We start from the raw sequence: 17,137 nt of genomic DNA, 5'->3' as shown, positions 1-17,137 counted from the left end.
TCAGAGTTAAAAAGCTATCACTTGGACATTTTCAGGATCAAACCAGGAAAGTGGACTTGCGTGCTGTCCTGGCTGCTTTCTGGTTGGTTCACAAGTCTGAAAGGCATCAGACCGAAAAAGCTTTTGAGGTTGGTGTCTTACACAGTAGTTCATTGTAGTTCAGTTGACACGTCCCTGTGTACTAAATATCAACTAGTTGTGCATTTGATGGCAATGGGATAGTCATGCAGACTAAGGTGTAGGGGCACCCCTGGTCTTGATAAAATATGATTATAAGACTCTTTTCTCTAGTGTTGTGTTCCTCGAGATTAATGAGGGGAAAATTGGGCGCTTTGTTGACCCTTTTCGCAGAGCATTTTGTTCCAGAGAAGCAAGATGGCACTTTCGGTGGCACGCTGCACGTCGCCACAGCGACAGCGCATGAAGACGAAATCATTACTGCTTCTACACCTTGCTTCTGTGCAATCAGTGGTCAGAAATGCAACTGAGCTTTCGCTAACGCACCATGCTCCAATCATGCCGGATTGAAATATGTGGATTGAAGACGAGTGCAGTAGTTGGCTGCAAAAATAGTGACTGGCATATTAAGGAATGAAATGAATCTGTGTAGCCAAGTTAGCAGACCATTGCTGCAACTATCCGTACGTGTTACCAGCACTTTGAGATGTACGACTTTCTTCGAGGATACAGAAATTTGCTCATCTGCCGAAGAAAAAAAAAAACTTCCCTCGAATTTAGGTCGAACAAGAAAGTGAGGACAGCGTTCACAAAATTAAAACAGCGTTTATTTAATATGAACATGCCGAGCTCACTCTGCGTTATCATTGCTGCTAGCCTCGTCGTTATAGCCCAGACCACACGCAGGCTTGCGGACGCGCGTGTACGCGTGCCCATGCATGCGCAGACAGTGCGTCACAGCTCGCACGCATCGAAATGTGGTGTGTTCTCTGTGAACAGCTCCTCTCTTTTATCGTGCGCTTATTTTCCTTATTGCTGTCATCTCCTTGTTGCAGCACACACAAAAAGCGTCTCCCATTGCCCTCTCCAACAGCAGACATTTTTCTCATCGATGCTGAAGTCCCACCCGGCTTGAACGTTTGATGATGCCTCTGCGGCTAGCACAACTTTTTGTTTGAAAGCGGCACTATAGTCATATGCTATAGTGGTATCGGCTGTTTGGTGTCATTACGACAACGTCACGCTATGGGCAGTGGCGTAGCTAGGTCGTCTGGCACCCGGGGCCCATAAGTCTTCTGTCACTCCCCCCCGGGTGTAGCCGGCGGAAAAAGGGGTGTCTTCAGACGTATATGACACCCCCCCCACCCACTGGCCCCTTGCACCCGGGGCCCATGGCCCCCTGGCCCCCCCTGTTGCTACGCCACTGGCTATGGGCCACGCCGCACGCGATACGACGCAGGTCAAAATAGTGCCGTTGCTCGTGCACTTCAGTTGGCTACTGGTGCAGCTAATAGTGGCTGCAATGCTGACTTTTCTAGATGGCGCTCGATATGGACCATATTTATCCCCCCAAAAGGAGCTGGTGCTAACAAATTTCAACAGGAAGAAAGCCGAAGACAAAATTCCAAAGCGCACCGCCACAGGGCTAGACGAGGTTACCGTTTGGCTGATTAATGGAACTAGGAACAAAAAGTAAGGAAGCTCTGGTGAAAGCAGTGGAAAAAACTTTAAAAGATAGACAAATACCAGGCAGTTGGTGACAAGTAGAATGATAGAATTCACTCATGTAAATCGTTGACCATTATCGGTAATATACAGGTTAGCAATGCAGGCAACCAAATTAAAGCTGCAAGCATGGGTAGAGAATAATGACATTTTGGGAGAACTTCAGAATGGCTTCGAATAGGTAGACATCTGGATGTTAACTTACTTGTTCTTACTCAGTGTATTGAAATATCAAGAGTAGAAAGCAGACCATTATATGTGGAATTTTTAGACATTACAGAAGCGTGGGACAACGTAGACCGCAAGATTTTGTGGGATATCCTGGAAGGGGAAGGCTTAGGCGACGATTGTCTACAGCTTTTAAGAGAGATTTACCTAGAAAATACTATTTGCATTGAATGAGAAGGGATGAGGAGCGAGGAGAAAGTTGATATCAACAAGAGACTGAGGCAGGGCTGCCCTTTATCCCTACTGCTGTTTATGATGTACATGGTGAGGATGGAGAGGGCACTAGAAGGAAGTAATATTGGGTTTAATCTCTCATACAAACAGGCAGGTACAGTAGTAGAGCAGCAGCTTCCAGGTTTATTTGATGGGGATGACATTGTGTTGCTAGCTAACAAGCAAAGTGATTTGCAATGTCTGGCTAATATCTGGGAACAAGGAGGTGAGAATTTACGTTTGAAATTTAGCGTTAGAAAATCAGGTGTTATGGTATTCAATGAAAACAGTGAACAGACAGTGGAGATACAGGGCCAAGAAATACCTCGGGTAACAGAATATAAATACCTTGGTATATGGATAAACGGAGGCAATAGATATATGGCAACACAGGAAAAAACAATAACAGTAAAGGGGAAGAGAAATGGCAGCCATAATGAAGCACAGAGCGCTATGGGGATGCAATAGGTACGAGGTACTCCGGAGTATGTGGAAAGGTGCAATGGTTCCAGGACTTACTTTTGGAAATGTGGTTGTTTGCTTGAAATCAGGGGTAGAATCAGGACTCGATGGCAACCAAAGGTCAGTGGCATGCCTCTCATTGGGCACTCACGGGAAGAGTACAAATGAAGCTGTGCAAGGTGATATGGGCTGGACAAGTTTTGAAGTGAGGGAAGCTCACAGTAAAATTGATATTGAAGAACGACTGAGGAATATGGAAGAAAGTAAACAGGCTGGAAGAGTGTTGAGGTATTTGTACAGGAAAAACCTTGATTCACAGTGGAGGAAAAGAACTAGGAAGCTTACCAGCAAGTATGCCGCCTGTAGGGTGAGCAACACAGCAACAAAGAACATCAAGCGGAAAGTCAGAAAGGCTGAAATAATCTCGTGCGTGGTAGCAATGGAAAAGAAACCTGCCATGAGTAACTACTTAGGAGAAAAAAAGGAAATCAGGAAAGAAACAATTTATGATAACTCAAAGGGAAGCTCATATTACTTTTTGAAGCAAGATCAGGATGCGTTACAACACGCACCTATAAAGCGAGATATAAGAAGGAAGAAGAAGCATGTGCTTGCTGCAGTAAAGCTAAGGAAACGATGGAGCATGTTTTATTAGAATGTGAAGATATCTGCCTAGCGGTCGCTTTAGGCATCACTGGCCTCCTTGAAGCCCTTGGGTTCAGTGAGAGCAGGGGGAAGTAAACATGTCCGCAATAGAGATTAGTAAGAGGCGATTGGAAGATTGGTGGAATAAAAGTAGGGAAACGACAAAAAACAGAGATGTACAAAAACAAAGTTGACAATAGGGAGTCGGAAAATGTGGTTGTGGTAATTCATCGTGGGGCTTTTTTTTTTCTTTTTCTTTTTTAATCTAGGTAGGACATAGGCAATATAATAGCAAGAGCTTGGTGGTGCAACCCACCGCGCCATTTCATAGGGGACGCTCATAACATCCATCCATCCTTTATCATTTTCAATTACAAACTGGCGTGTTTTTTAAAACGTTTGAATCTAAGCCGACCCTAGAGTTTGGTATATGATTATTTGAAAAAATCTATCGGCCTAGATTCAAATAAGTATGGTACGCCCACTGAATCGCCAACGTGCCAAGAATAAGTGAATTGGCGCACACTTGAATATATGTGCACCATTACGTACAGTAAATGATGGACTACACCGATAGCACATGAATGGTCGAAGCTGAATGATTCGTAACAGTCCGCAAGAGTAAGCGAGTTACTAGCGATAATATCGCTTTGTTACAAAGTATTACAATGTACAAAATGGCTACGTTTCAGGCCTTGCACGCAGCAAGAACAAATTTATCGGAACTGAGCACACTCACGAGCGATTAGGCAGAAATAATCAGATAGTGACCACACCAAGGAAGTTTACTGAGTCAAAAATGTGACAAGCCGCTACTTCAATATATTTGCCAAATAAAGAATGAAGAGCAAAATACACTAATCCTGATTCAATTCATGAGCGGAAAGTTTGGATACCTTAAATACATATTTAGCCTCGCTTTTAAAACAAGCACCATATACACTGCTTGTGCCATTTGGCCATAGCTTAATCAGCTTTCAAAGCAGTTTTGCATGTTCCCTGAAGCTGTGGCCAAAGCTTCATGTCTTCCACCCAGTCACTGTCTACAATATCTCTCGAAACAGAGGCTTGCTAAGCCACACTGGCGTCATATACACCCATTGTAAACGCGGAGGCAACGGAGGCAGTTGAGGCAAGCAATGGATGCGTCAACACATGATGAAACATGGCAGCACCCATGAGATCACTGTGAAAAGGGTCAATACTGTGGTATGCTTAGAAAAGTGAAAAAGCTCTGCCCTTTATCTATATGTTGGGAGCATATTTTGGGAGGGGAGGTGGGGGATTGACAATTATGTTGATTGATAAGTTCTGGGATGTAATTCTAATTAAACTTGCAACCATATGGTATGAACAAGATTGAAGAAGGAAGAAAGAACATTATTAATTTTCAAGCTGCTCATGTATGTATATGCTTTAAGTGCTGTTTACATGTATGAACAATTCCTTTTTTTTATATGTTTATAGCTAATCAAAGGTATGTTGATTAACAAAGTGCTCTCTTGATGCTGAAGCTTCCATTGCAACACATAATTTTTTAATAAAGCATCTTAATGTCGTGGTAGGTAGGTGTGTTATAGTGTAGATAGTGCATATTGTAATCCTTGTGGTTGGTGGCTCATTTTCAGCATAGTGTGCATTAGGGTGACCACCTTCCTACTAGCGAAATGCAGGACACGCTGACCGGGGGGTTGATTGACAGAGCATGATGAGAAATTAACTACAATAATTTATTTTTTAGCTTTAGGTGAGAAATTTTCTCTTGCAATATTTTGTCATTTCTGAATAGAGTAACTGATACAAGTTGAAGTTCAAATACATATCTGTCTAAACAAAACTATTTTATTCATCACTGTTATATGCTCTGACACAAAACAAAGTTATTAATATCATCATAAAAATTTGGCAACTAAAAAAATAGTCACTCATAAAACAGCTGTGGCTTAGGTTCCACACATTACTCATAAGAGACTGGGAAGTACTCGACTCCGCTTGTTTTACTTTCGTAAGTCATAATTCTTGTCTGACCGAAACGCCTCTAAGATGGCTCGATCTGATCATACAAACTGGTAGAACTCCTGGCAGGTTTGCTCATAGTTTGCCTTTACCATTACAGTCAAATCTCGTTAATTCGAACACGCTTAATTCGAACTTCCGGTTTATTCAAACTGGCGCCGTGGTCCCGTCAAAGTTATGTGTATTCCAATGGGTGAAAACGCCCAATAATTTGAACACGCAAGCATTTACGACGGTTAATTTTAACAAACTGCACTCCGACAATGCTCTCAGCAGCACACAATATCACGTGGTGGTGCCTCCGATCAGCATTGCTCTGACCCCATCATAGAGCAAATGCTTGGAGAGACCCCTCAACGCCGCGTGCGGGAAAAAAAAAAGAAAATACCGTGGCGGAAATACACTCTCTCTCAAATGGCAAGGTCGCTGTTTCCGTGTTGCGCCATAATGTCCCAGCCACACTAGTGGCAAAACGCGCGCCGCAGGAGCGGAGAAGACCAATAAGACTGGCTTCTACACTGACATATGCGCGGGAAACTGGTATCATGTGGACCTGTCCGACCACTCTATTTGTACTCGTGTCTGGTTCAGCCGGACTGCTTGTTTCGCACTGTCATCTGCTCACGTCAGCTCTCGCTCGCGCTTGTTTTGGTTGGCTTGGTTGGTCTCGTTCGCGCTTGTTTTTTTCCAATGATACGTCTAAACCGAGACGTCCCGATGGAAAGGTTGTTGGAGACAGTGCGCTATATAGCCGAACCCGGGTATACCGAACCCTGATATAACAAATTATTGTGTATAACAAACAGCTGTAAGATCCCCCTGAAAAATTTTGTATCAAATTTTTAATTTTATCTATCAAATTATTGATATATCGAACTATTTTGCAGTACCCTTCGAGCTCGATATATCCGGGTTCCACTGTATCCGATTTTGTACAAGACAGGCTCTGAATACAAAGATGCGAAGGCGACACCGAGTATCTTATTCTCCTTGTCTTTGGATGTGGCGACACCACAACGGAAGGGATCACACCAACATGATTATGATCCGCGGCAACAACTTTGTCATCTTGATAAGACATGACTCCTGTTAAGAATGCAGGACAAAGAAGGTAAACACAGCACCGATCTGTCAGCAGACGAAGGAAAAACCGCGAGCATGCAGAGGGAAGCAGCAGCGGAGGCCCGGTCCTGGCCTCGGCAACCCTACTGCTTCGGTGGCAGTAGGTGGCAGTAAGGTCCCAGAATAAAACTACACGGTAGCGACATACTTTTATCTTGCCGCCGCGGCTGCTGCGAGGAGCATGCGAGGACGCAGGAGAGTTCTGCGTCTCCCAATTGGTTGAGTGCCGTCACATGGTATTTTTTGCACCCTTCTCTCTACTTTTTTTTCCATGTCTTGGCGCACTCACCACCATGACAGTTGGCCGTCGACTTTCCGTGGCGAGGCTTTCCCAAGGGATTTCGGATGTTTTGGCTAAGTTTTGTGGCTAACTGCATCATGGAAGAACTTTGTTTTTGTTTTGTTTACGTTAAGGATTGATTTTAAGAGTACTGGAGGTTCAAACGTGTACTAACGGAGCTTATTCTTTGTTGACGGGGTATGGAACTCAGGCATGGGTGAGCTTGTGCACGGGTGTTATTCTCGGTGCTCGTTCAGATTTGTTTTCCTGGTTGCGCTATTGTCAACAGTTGTAAGAAGCTATGGAGTGCGTAGGCTGTGTTCTGTCGTATATCGTGCTAGAAACATAACACGTGTTATTGTTGTAGTACTGAGAGTGCGTAGCTTTGTCAGTCCATGCTTTTGTTAGGTGCTGCAAATATATTTTGTGAGGACATGCTGTTCACTACCAGTGCAAATGATTTTGCCTATTGCGAATAGGCTTTCTCTGCTTCGCCGTCTCGGCAGGATAAATGTATGGTGCACGAGCTTGTTGGCTCATATTGACTTGGAACTGCACAAAGGGAGAAAGTGCCCATTGATGGAAATCATTTCTATGTGTAACTTTCGTCCTTAGATACGCTTTGTTCACAAACGAAGTACAGGTTCCACTGTGATATTTGCACTTGAGAGCCAACGGCATCAGTTTGTCATAAAAGCATAGGACCAATTTCACTGCATAAAGAGATGCCAGCATCATGACGAAACAACAAGAATTGCGGAGATGCTCCGAGTTGGTCACGCACGTTTCTAGATGATGCTCGCATTATTCAAGTGAATATGTCATGCGCTTTGCATTCGGTCATCATGGTACTAAGATTTTTAAATTATGAAGCTGCACAAGCTGGACACACGGCAGCTGATTGGGTGCATGCAAGTACACACGTACGCACTTCGAGCAGCGCAAACACATCCGACTTGTTGAATCGGCAGCTACATAGTGCTGCGCACACGCTAGCGCATCGCCTTTGGCATGCACCGGCGAAACCTTCATCAAAGCCCCTTCATGCTGGACAAGTGTCTTTAGAAAGCCAAATAAAGAATCTGATCAATGCAAAAGAATTAACTCGTGAAGTGAGTTGATCTGTGCAAGCCATGACAGTGTTTTTGCCTGCGAGTACAATGCATGGCCGTGGACAACACGACACTCAAAGCTCTGGCATGTATATAAACATTGTGTACATTACGCATACATTATTGGCAAGACAAATAATTCAGATTTTTGTGCTAGTACTTGACACTAAAAGGAATTTGTCCTGCAATCTAGCCTCAAAAGCCTTCTTCTAACTGGAAGCAGACAGCCAACCTGAAGCCACAAAACAAGCATGCAGTTACGCGCCAAAAAAGCACAAAAAACATCTGCTTCTGCCAATTTCACAGCGTTCTGTCATCGTTCCTAGCACAGTACACAATAATAAAGCCTTAAATACGGTAAAAATTCATGCACAAGCACCAAACAACAATTTTTAATGTCTCACCTTGTGTGGGCGGCTTCCGAGCGAACGACCAAACTGCGAGGGCGAGCTGCAAGAAGGCCAGGAAAAAGAGAGGCCAGGCGAGGAGGAATGTCACCACCTTTTAGTTTTATTCAGGGACTTTAGGTGGCAGAGGTAATGAGCGCCATCCAGCAAGCTGGCGAGAAAGCAAATCCGCTTCCTTCCTGCCCTTCCTCCAACTATGCTCCCCTCACCCTCCCTCTCGGCTCCCTCATCTTCGACAGTGTCCGCGCCTTCACACATGCACCTGCACTGCCAGCCCCGCTGGCCCGGCGTTAGCTTAGCCCACTCCTTGAAGTTTCATTTTCTGCCGTTAGCGGGAAGCGAGCATTGGCCGTTGCAGTCAGTTTCATGGTCCTCACTCGCTGTGTGCTTGCGCACCGCAATATGTTATGACTCACACCGTTCGTGCATCGTGCTATGGTGCACGAATACTTCAAAAACAAGCCCTTCTTTTAATTCAAAGAAGTTTTTGGGACACTTTGAGTTCGAATTATCGAAATTCAATTGTATTTCGGCCTTGATCAGGTCCATGTTGCATCGCCTTTGTTCACTGCTCCAAGTTCCCGTCATGACTTCGAGTTCGAATTATCGAAATTCGATTGTATTTCGGCCTTGATCAGGTCCATGCTGCATCACCTTTGTTCACTGCTCCAAGTTCCCGTCACGAGTGAAAAAAGTTGATCCGCGAAAGCATTAGTCATTGGAATGCTCAGCATAACTGACAGCACTACAGTCAGATTTGGAAAAGCAGCGCTTTTGAGCAATGAACTCGAGGAGGGTATGTTGGGAGGCTTGTTGGTAAGACATTTTTTTGTGAACTTAAACTGCGCTAGGGACGAGACACTGAGGTGTAGAGGTGGAGCAAGCTGCTCCAATTGTTTCTTAAACATTTTTTTTTTATTGTGCTGTGACTAGCTGCCTGATTGCTGGCTGCAGACAGCACAATTCATCATACAGCACGTCCATCTTCATGGTCGATGTCAGCTGAAATGCTGCAACAACTTTTGCAAGGTCACTGAACATTAGTCTGCGCTGCAAGTCTAAGCACTGTGGTTGCTTTGTTGCCACTGCCAATCGGTGGTAAGACACGATGGCGCATGCATGTTCAACCGGGGGCCCACATTGGAGGGAACAGTGGAATGGTGCGCGCAGCTGGTACCAGAAGCATTCGTTGCCACCGTGAACCGCATAGCTAGCTGACTTTTTCGGAAGCTTGGAGTACTTGCAGCTAACAAATTCTCAAACAGGGTGGCTAGATGCAGCTGAACTCAAGGCGCTGTGAACAATAATAATAAAGTATGAAATGCGGGACATTTTTGAACATTTTCGTCTCTCTTGCGGGATGCAGGACAATAGCCTTCAATGCGGGACAGTCCCATGAGTCGCGGGACATGTGTGCATTGTATAGTAATGGGCATTGGCAGTTATTAATATTGTATGTATTTGCATTCATAAAGACTGGTATGCAGACGTTTACTACTGATCGGAGGATCTTTCATATCGTCAGTGAATTTTTTAGCCTTGTCATATATAAAATCTAATTTTAGAAATTAGTGGTATTTTATGCAGAATTTCAGTCATAACTGTTGACTAGGCTTTTCCATTATTGTAGCAATGCATGAGTATTTTAATACTTGCACGTGAAATGAAACCTGATCGCTTTACAGGGAGGTATGATGCTTTAGGTGAAAATCTTGTTAGCTTTCATGGCATAAAACTAAATTGAGGCGTACTATCATGTTGAAATGCAGAGTACACTCAAGAAGACAACTAGAAGGTGTATTTCTACTTTTTCTACCATTTCTACTAATGCATGGTACAAAATTTTTGCAGATTAGGTCTTAGGAAGTTTAATAAATGTCTAGGTTTATTTTGGATGACTAGTAAAATATTCTAGAATCAACTGTAACAAATAAACTAGCATAAAAGGCTGACTTGCTGTTGAGCAACACATCAGTATGCTCTCTTCACTAAGCCACAATTTTGAAGTTTCAGTTATTACAATAATGATAATTTTGCATTGGGTCAAAGTAGTGTTCTGCTGGTAATCAGTTGCTAATTATTTGTTTAGAAGCTTTAGATGCATATAACATCATTTATTTCTTTCCTTTCTTTTACTATACTTTCAAGTGACAGTTTTCATACACAGCAAGTTGCTTTGTCCCAATCAATGTTCAAAGTATTAAGTCTGGTGGCATGAACATTAATATATACATTGCAGTTTCGCAAGCTTGGTTAACAACATCCATTTGAGTCCTGTACAGCTGAACCTAATAATTATTATGTTATTGCATGTCCACACAGCAAGGTGTGTTTCAGTGTGTTAAAGCGCTAACCTAATACACGTACAAGCTAAGCATTAGCTAAGCTAATGCAAGCTAAGCATTAAGATAAAATTTATTTGAATGCATTAATGTCAAATTGTCTCTTGGTATATTAATGCCAGCATGAATCCTCTGCCCCTGACATCTTGACTGTCTCGCTCAAGCCAGGCACCTGAATTATTCTGTGGGAGAAGTGAAGCCAATCCTCTGGCATTCCTAGGTGGTCTCTGTCCTGCTGCTTCTTGGTGTATATGTTGTTACATTGCAAAAGTCACATATAAAGTTGTATTTACAGTATCTACAAGAGAGAGACAACAATGCATAAACAAGATAGCTGTTGAGAGCAATTCCATCTCTACACGTCAAATCGTCTTCTGACTGGCGCCACTCTTGGTTGCACCGTAACATTATTATAAGTCTTTTCTGCAGATACGCTGCCAGGCTCATGGTTGTCAGATTGCAGGAGTATGCTGCCATGTCTGAATGAAGTGTGCTTTTGAGGGTCATAACTATAATCCTATTGTAGTGACACATTCGTTGCAAGCTTTTTATGCATGTTATAAGTCTATCAGCTTGATGAAACATTCATTTTGGTACTTAAGTAAAAAGTGCTTTTGGAGGCTAAAAATAAAGTTTAGGGACCCTTATAGTGGATTCCAGAAAAAGACAGACAAGGGAGAAAAACAGATAAGGTGCTGTCTGTTGCTCTTCCTTGTCCACATCTTATTTGATGGATTCCTCGCAGTTTAACATGTGCTAATTGCAACAACTTAAGCTACATTGCTCAGTGTAATTATTAATTAATTGGTAGGTTTATGTTGGTGATGTCCTTGTGCCATTTCATCTACAGGCATTTTGTGAGGGTAGCAGTGGAATACGTTTGGAGGACTTTGCACAACTTATCTGGATTCTTCTTGCACTCCCAAAGTCTGCAGCCATGTCAATGTTTCAGAAGATTGACACTGCTGCCCTGGGGCAAATTAACTTTGGTGAGTGCTCCACATTTTATTGTGGCGAACTTGTATAGATACTTATTATGTGAGACATGTATAGCTAGCAATGTTCTTGCCTTGTGGTGTCTTATTTAGTTATTTGAGATAGCCACAAAATAAGTTTCCAGAATATGAGCTTTTAATTTTCCCCATATGCCTGAAACATGGAATAAAGTTTATTATTGTGTGATCTTTGCTCATAAAATTGAATTTTGGTTTACGAAGTTAGTTGTATGAATAACAGTAGCTCTAAAGAGGTGCTGATTCAGCATCGACACGAGTGCTGTCATTGTTCATTGATGCACACACAAAATTTAAAAAAAAGAAAAAGAAAATGTGAAGTGTTATTAAGTACAAAGTTATAACTTTTCATTGGGCTACTAGTCCATTATTTCTACTCTTTGGAATTAGTTGACACAGTTGGTCTGGAGACATTTTTCATGTCCAGCCCTGAGGCAAAAGTGTTGGTTTATGCAGCCTAAGAAAAATTCAGTTAGAATCTATGCGATTATGAATTGATGCTACTATGACTATCACTCTATTAAGCATGTCAGTCTAGTAAATGTATGTCTAATGCTCGACCCATTCACAGCAGTTGTCCCAGCATCAGATAGAGAAAGCTTTGCAGTCTTTGACAATTTTTGGGCCCTGTCAATCAAAATCAATCAGTCAATCAAATTGCCACGAAATCACGCACACACAAAAATGCAATTGATACATGCAAGTGAATTAGAACTGGTAGGCATCTGTGGGCAGTCTAGACCTGCCATTTACATCTGAATTTTAGTATTGCACAAATATAGGTGCACAGATATTGCAGCTAACATGTACCAAGTTTAAGGCAGTCTTTTACGGAAACGAAAACCACATAAGAAAATCGCCTGTATTTGTGATGTTGTCCAGCTGGTCAAGCCGGCAAAAATAAATAAATAAATAAATAAATAAAACAAGGCAGTTCTGTTTGGGTCCAACATGCTTTGATTTGTTCTGGTTCAGTTTTAATTTGGGGAATAAAACTGAACAGTTCACGAACCAAGTCAACACAGTAGACTTGATCTTTGGCGTATACCATGCTGTTCAACTGCAGGCACGACGGTTGTTTGAACATACCAGTTCTGAAATTTTATTTCAAACTTCAGATCTTTGCAGGTATTCTTCTGCGGGGTTAATTAACTGATGCACCATCAGTGAGTGACGAAATGGAGTTTTGCTTTAGTGAACCACTACCTGTTAACATCTAAAAAGTTCCAAATCGGCTGAAAAAAGGTGTTGATTGGAAATGTGTTTTATTTTACTTTGCCTACTATGCCTTAATAAACCTAGTTCTTTATTCTATTGTTGTGATGTCAAGGAAAGTGGCACTTTAGAGTTTTGTTGCCCATAGGGGATGCAACAGTCAGCAGACCCCCATGCTTTATGCCATTAAGAGGAAGCTTTAGCTCGGGCCCAGCTCTGACGCAGTCTATTCAAATACATGTAAAACGCAAAAATGTTTTTCTGAGATAACCCCTGGACCAATTTTAATGAAATTTGTCACATTTGAGAGAGAAAGTTAAATTCTTGTGACTGTTGGAAGTGTAATTTCGATTTGGGGCCTGAATTTTGTTCAGAAGATCTTCAAAAATTTCAAAGTATGAAAGAAATAGAAGCATGAAGTTTACAAATTAATAGCTCTGCATTGTTGGGGTCTCGGTGCTGACGCCCGTTACTGCGAATGGGTCGCAAGCCCCAAGGGTAGCGTTGGCCTGGCGGCCTGGGGCACTGGAAGCATCCGAAGGTCCCGGCAAAGCAAGAGTAGACTGGTAACAGAACAACTTGTTTATTCTAACATAGCAAAAGAGCGGCCGGTCAGGTCGACCGAAGTGGAGAGACGGGAGAGCACGTAACTCAACAGAAGAAATCGGAGCGTCTCTCCTGGCGTCCGGGGGCAGCTGCTCTTATACTCTCGGCGTCGCGGGCCAGAAGGAAGGTCACGGGATGAGCCCACGCGACGGCGGAGCATGAGCCCACGCGACGGCGCGCACGGTCGAGCCGAGAGACATGTTGAGCCGAGCGTAGTGACGCATCGCCAACCCGCCGACGGACAGACCTCCTGGCACCTCACTTGGGGAGCTCCGCTCCCCGGCTGCCGCGCTTTGACAAGCGTGGGCACACACACACACACGCACGCACGAAGACACGTGGCACTGAAACACGCCTGGACACGCTTGGCGGGGAGGCGTTGCGGCGGCGTCGAACGGCCCAAAATGTCCGCCGCTTTGAACGAAGCCCCGGCGTTCGTTGCATCCGCGCCGGCATTACCGCGCGTTGTAGGCGAAACGTAACAGACCGCCCCGCCGGGGGAGGGAGATCCCGATGGTCAGGGGACTGCATCCGCTGTCCGGAGGGATGTCGCTCGATGATGCTCATAACCGAAGTCGGGCGTCCTTTGGCGTTTCTTGAGCGCAGCGCACAGAGAAGCCCTCGTTCTCACGTTCAGGTGCACACAGGACACTGCAAAGTGACTTCGGGAGAGTTGACATTTTTGTTCTCGTTTCCGGCAAGCGTTAGAACTACGCCGAAAGTCAACCGCTCAGTCAGCAAGCACGGCACAACCCTCACTAAGCCCTGCCAGGCTCTTTCCCCTTTTATACTGCTGCCTAGTTCCTTACAGTAGTTTAGCAGCACTCAGAGCGCGTCCACAAATCGGAAAATTGCACTAGAAAGCACATCATCACTTTGAAACACTACACAAAAGCAATAAGTTAAAAAAAATCCTGCCTCAGGAAGAAAAACATCCGTAACAAGCAATTTTGAGGCTGATTCCCACGTTAGGGGCTTCGACTTAAGCCATCGGCGTTACCGTTGAGACTCCCCTTTTTGTAACGCACCTCAAAGGAATATTGTTGCAAAGCGAGGCTCCAGCGCAGGAGGCGGCCATTTTTGGGAGAGATGGTCTGCAGCCATTGGAGAGGGCAGTGATCCGTCTCAATGATAAACCTCGAGCCAGCTAGGTAACATGACAATTTCTGAACGGCCCACACGATACACGCACACTCTTTCTCGGTGGCGCTATACGCCTGCTCACGACTCGTCAGCTTACGACTAGCATACAGGACGGGGTGTTCTACTTCTCCATTTTCCCGTTGGCACAGTACAACGCCCATGCCTCGCTCACTAGCATCACACTGAACAACGAACCCTTTTGTGTAGTCGGGCGATCGTAGCACAGGCTGGCTTGTTAGGGCGCTCTTTAGGGCGCTAAAAGCTCTTTCCTTTGTCTCGTCCCAGACGACTGTTTGCGGCTCTGTCTTTCTTAGAGCATCCGTTAGGGGAGCCGCGATATCAGAGTACCTGGGGATGTACCTCTGATAGTAGCCGGCGACACCTAAGAACGACCGAATATCGGTCTTCGTGCGCGGTTGCGGGAAGTCTCGCACAGCGGCCACCTTTATTTCAGAGGGGCGGCGACGACCCCGACCAATCACGTGTCCGAGGTAGACAACCTCGGCCTGTGCTAACTGGCACTTGGGAGCCTTGACTGTCAAGCCCGCATCGCGCAGGCGGGTTAGCACTGCCCGCAAGTGCGCCATATGCTCAGGCCAGGATGCGGAGAATATCGCTACGTCGTCTAGATACGGTAAAGCGAATTCTTGCTGTCCCCGCAACACTTTATCCATGAGGCTTGAAAAGCAGTATTAAGCGTTCTTCAAACCAAAACTCAAAACTTTAGGACGGAATGTCCCCATTGGTGAAATGAACGCCGCATACCTACTAGCCTCTTCTGTAAGTGGAACCTGCCAATAACCCCTGACAAGATCTAGGGTGGAAATAAACTGAGCGCTACTCACTCTCTCAAGGCGCTCCTCGATGTTAGGGATCGGATAAATTTGATCCTTAGTGATGGAATTAAGCCTGCGGTAGTCGACGCAAGGACGAGGTTCCTTGCCCGGTACCTCAACTAAAATCAAAGGGGAGGTATAATCACTCTCACCTGCTTCAATAACACCGAGCTGTAGCATTTTCTTTACCTCAGCCTCCATAATATCGCTCTGGCGGGGTGACACCCGGTACGCCTTGGATCGTACTGGCTCTGGGGAGGTAAGTTCTATGTCATGAGTAAGGACAGAAGTCCTACCAGGCCTCTCAGAGAACAGACCTTGAAACTCTTGTAAGAGCTGGTGTAGTTCGGTTTTCTGCTCAGGCGACAGCGATGCTTTACTTATTAAGTCACTAATGACTTGATCGGTGTCTTTCCTGTTCGTCACTGAGCCTAGTCCCGGAAGCTCGACCGGAAGCTCTTCTAACTTTCCCGCACCGGGAATTTCCTCTCCAGTATCTGGTGCCTTTAACGCTACAGGCTCAATTTTATTCAGTTCGGGCGTGCTCTGAATACCAGCTTGCTGCGCCTCTGACCCCTTTTCATCGTTCAACAGCGTCGGCCCCGCAACTACCGCCTTTGCAGCGAGCTCCCGAACCTTCGATCTGGTTAAGGCCTGAACGCTAGCCTCACCAAACAAAAGCCCCTTCTCGCGCAGGAGGTGATCGGACCTGTTCGAAAATAGGTACGGGTACTGGGGGGGCAGCATAGATGACACTGCGGCCTCCGTCTCAAGTGCTCCGAAAGGTCCTTCAATAAGCACTTTTGCTACCGGCAGACACACGCTATGAGCTTCCACTGCTTGCTTGATCCATGCGCACTCGCCCGTGAACATATCGGGTTCTACGTAAGAGGGGTGAACGACATCCATCGTAGCTGCGGTATCGCGAAGCACTCGGCACTCTTTCCCATTCACGAGGAGGTCTCGCATGTAAGGCTCGAGAAGCTTGATGTTCTCGTCAGTGCTGCATAATGACAAAAACACGACTTTTGGTTTTGTTTCTGGACACTGCGCCGAAAAGTGACCCGGCTTCTGGCACGTATAACAAACGCGCGCTTGCCTCGTCTCGAACCGCTTTCTGCGTTCGGCTTCGGTTGCCGCCGTCTCCTTACGTTCGGTCGGACACTGCGCCGAAAAGTGACCCGGCTTCTGGCACGTATAACACACGCGCGCTCGCCTCGTCTCGAACCGCTTTCTCATGGGTGTGAACTTCGGCCTCTCAAACTTGGAGCCAAATTCACCCTTTTGACCATCCTTAGCTCCGCGAGCCCGACGCGTCACAAACTCCTCGGCTAGCTCAGCGGCTCTAGCCACCGTACTAACGTCTGGCCTATCCAAGATCCAGTACCGCACGGTCTCAGGTAACCGACTATAAAACTGTTCAAGCCCGAAACACTGCAGAACTTTCTCGTGGTCACCAAACGCTTTCTCTTCTTTGAGCCACTCCTGCATGTTTGACATAAGCCTGTAGGCAAACTCTGTATATGACTCACTTTTACCTTTCTCATTTTCCCGAAACTTCCGACGGAACGCCTCCGCTGACAGCCTGTACTTTTTTAGCAGACTCGATTTCACTTTGTCGAAATCCTCTGCCTCCTCTCTATTCAAGCGAGCGACTACGTCGGCCGCCTCGCCGGGTAACAAAGTGAGCAAGCGCTGTGGCCACGTTTCCCGAGAGAACCCCTGCTTCTCGCACGTTCGCTCAAAGTTAACCAGGAACAAACCAATGTCCTCTCCAAGCTTAAACGGCCGCATCAGGTCAGTCATTTTGAACA

At 45.1% G+C, this 17,137-nt stretch overlaps 1 protein-coding gene across 4 annotated transcripts in view; it reads left to right on the top strand.

Moving 5' to 3' along the window:
* Positions 1 to 17,137, top strand: part of LPCAT (lysophosphatidylcholine acyltransferase) — a 165,305-nt gene that overhangs the window by 137,918 nt on the left and 10,250 nt on the right. For 3 of the 4 annotated variants that reach the window (XM_050195298.3, XM_050195297.3, XM_055062709.2), the window contains exons 12-13: positions 36 to 128; positions 11,361 to 11,499. In XM_050195298.3, the coding sequence (XP_050051255.1) occupies positions 36 to 128; positions 11,361 to 11,499 (232 nt within the window). The remainder of the gene's footprint in view (positions 1 to 35; positions 129 to 11,360; positions 11,500 to 17,137) is intronic. The other variant, XM_055062710.2, reaches the window with a different exon arrangement.

This window comes from Dermacentor andersoni, chromosome 1 (assembly GCF_023375885.2).
Source record: "Dermacentor andersoni chromosome 1, qqDerAnde1_hic_scaffold, whole genome shotgun sequence".
NCBI lineage: Eukaryota > Metazoa > Arthropoda > Arachnida > Ixodida > Ixodidae > Dermacentor > Dermacentor andersoni.
This window is presented reverse-complemented; position numbering and strand designations above follow the sequence as displayed.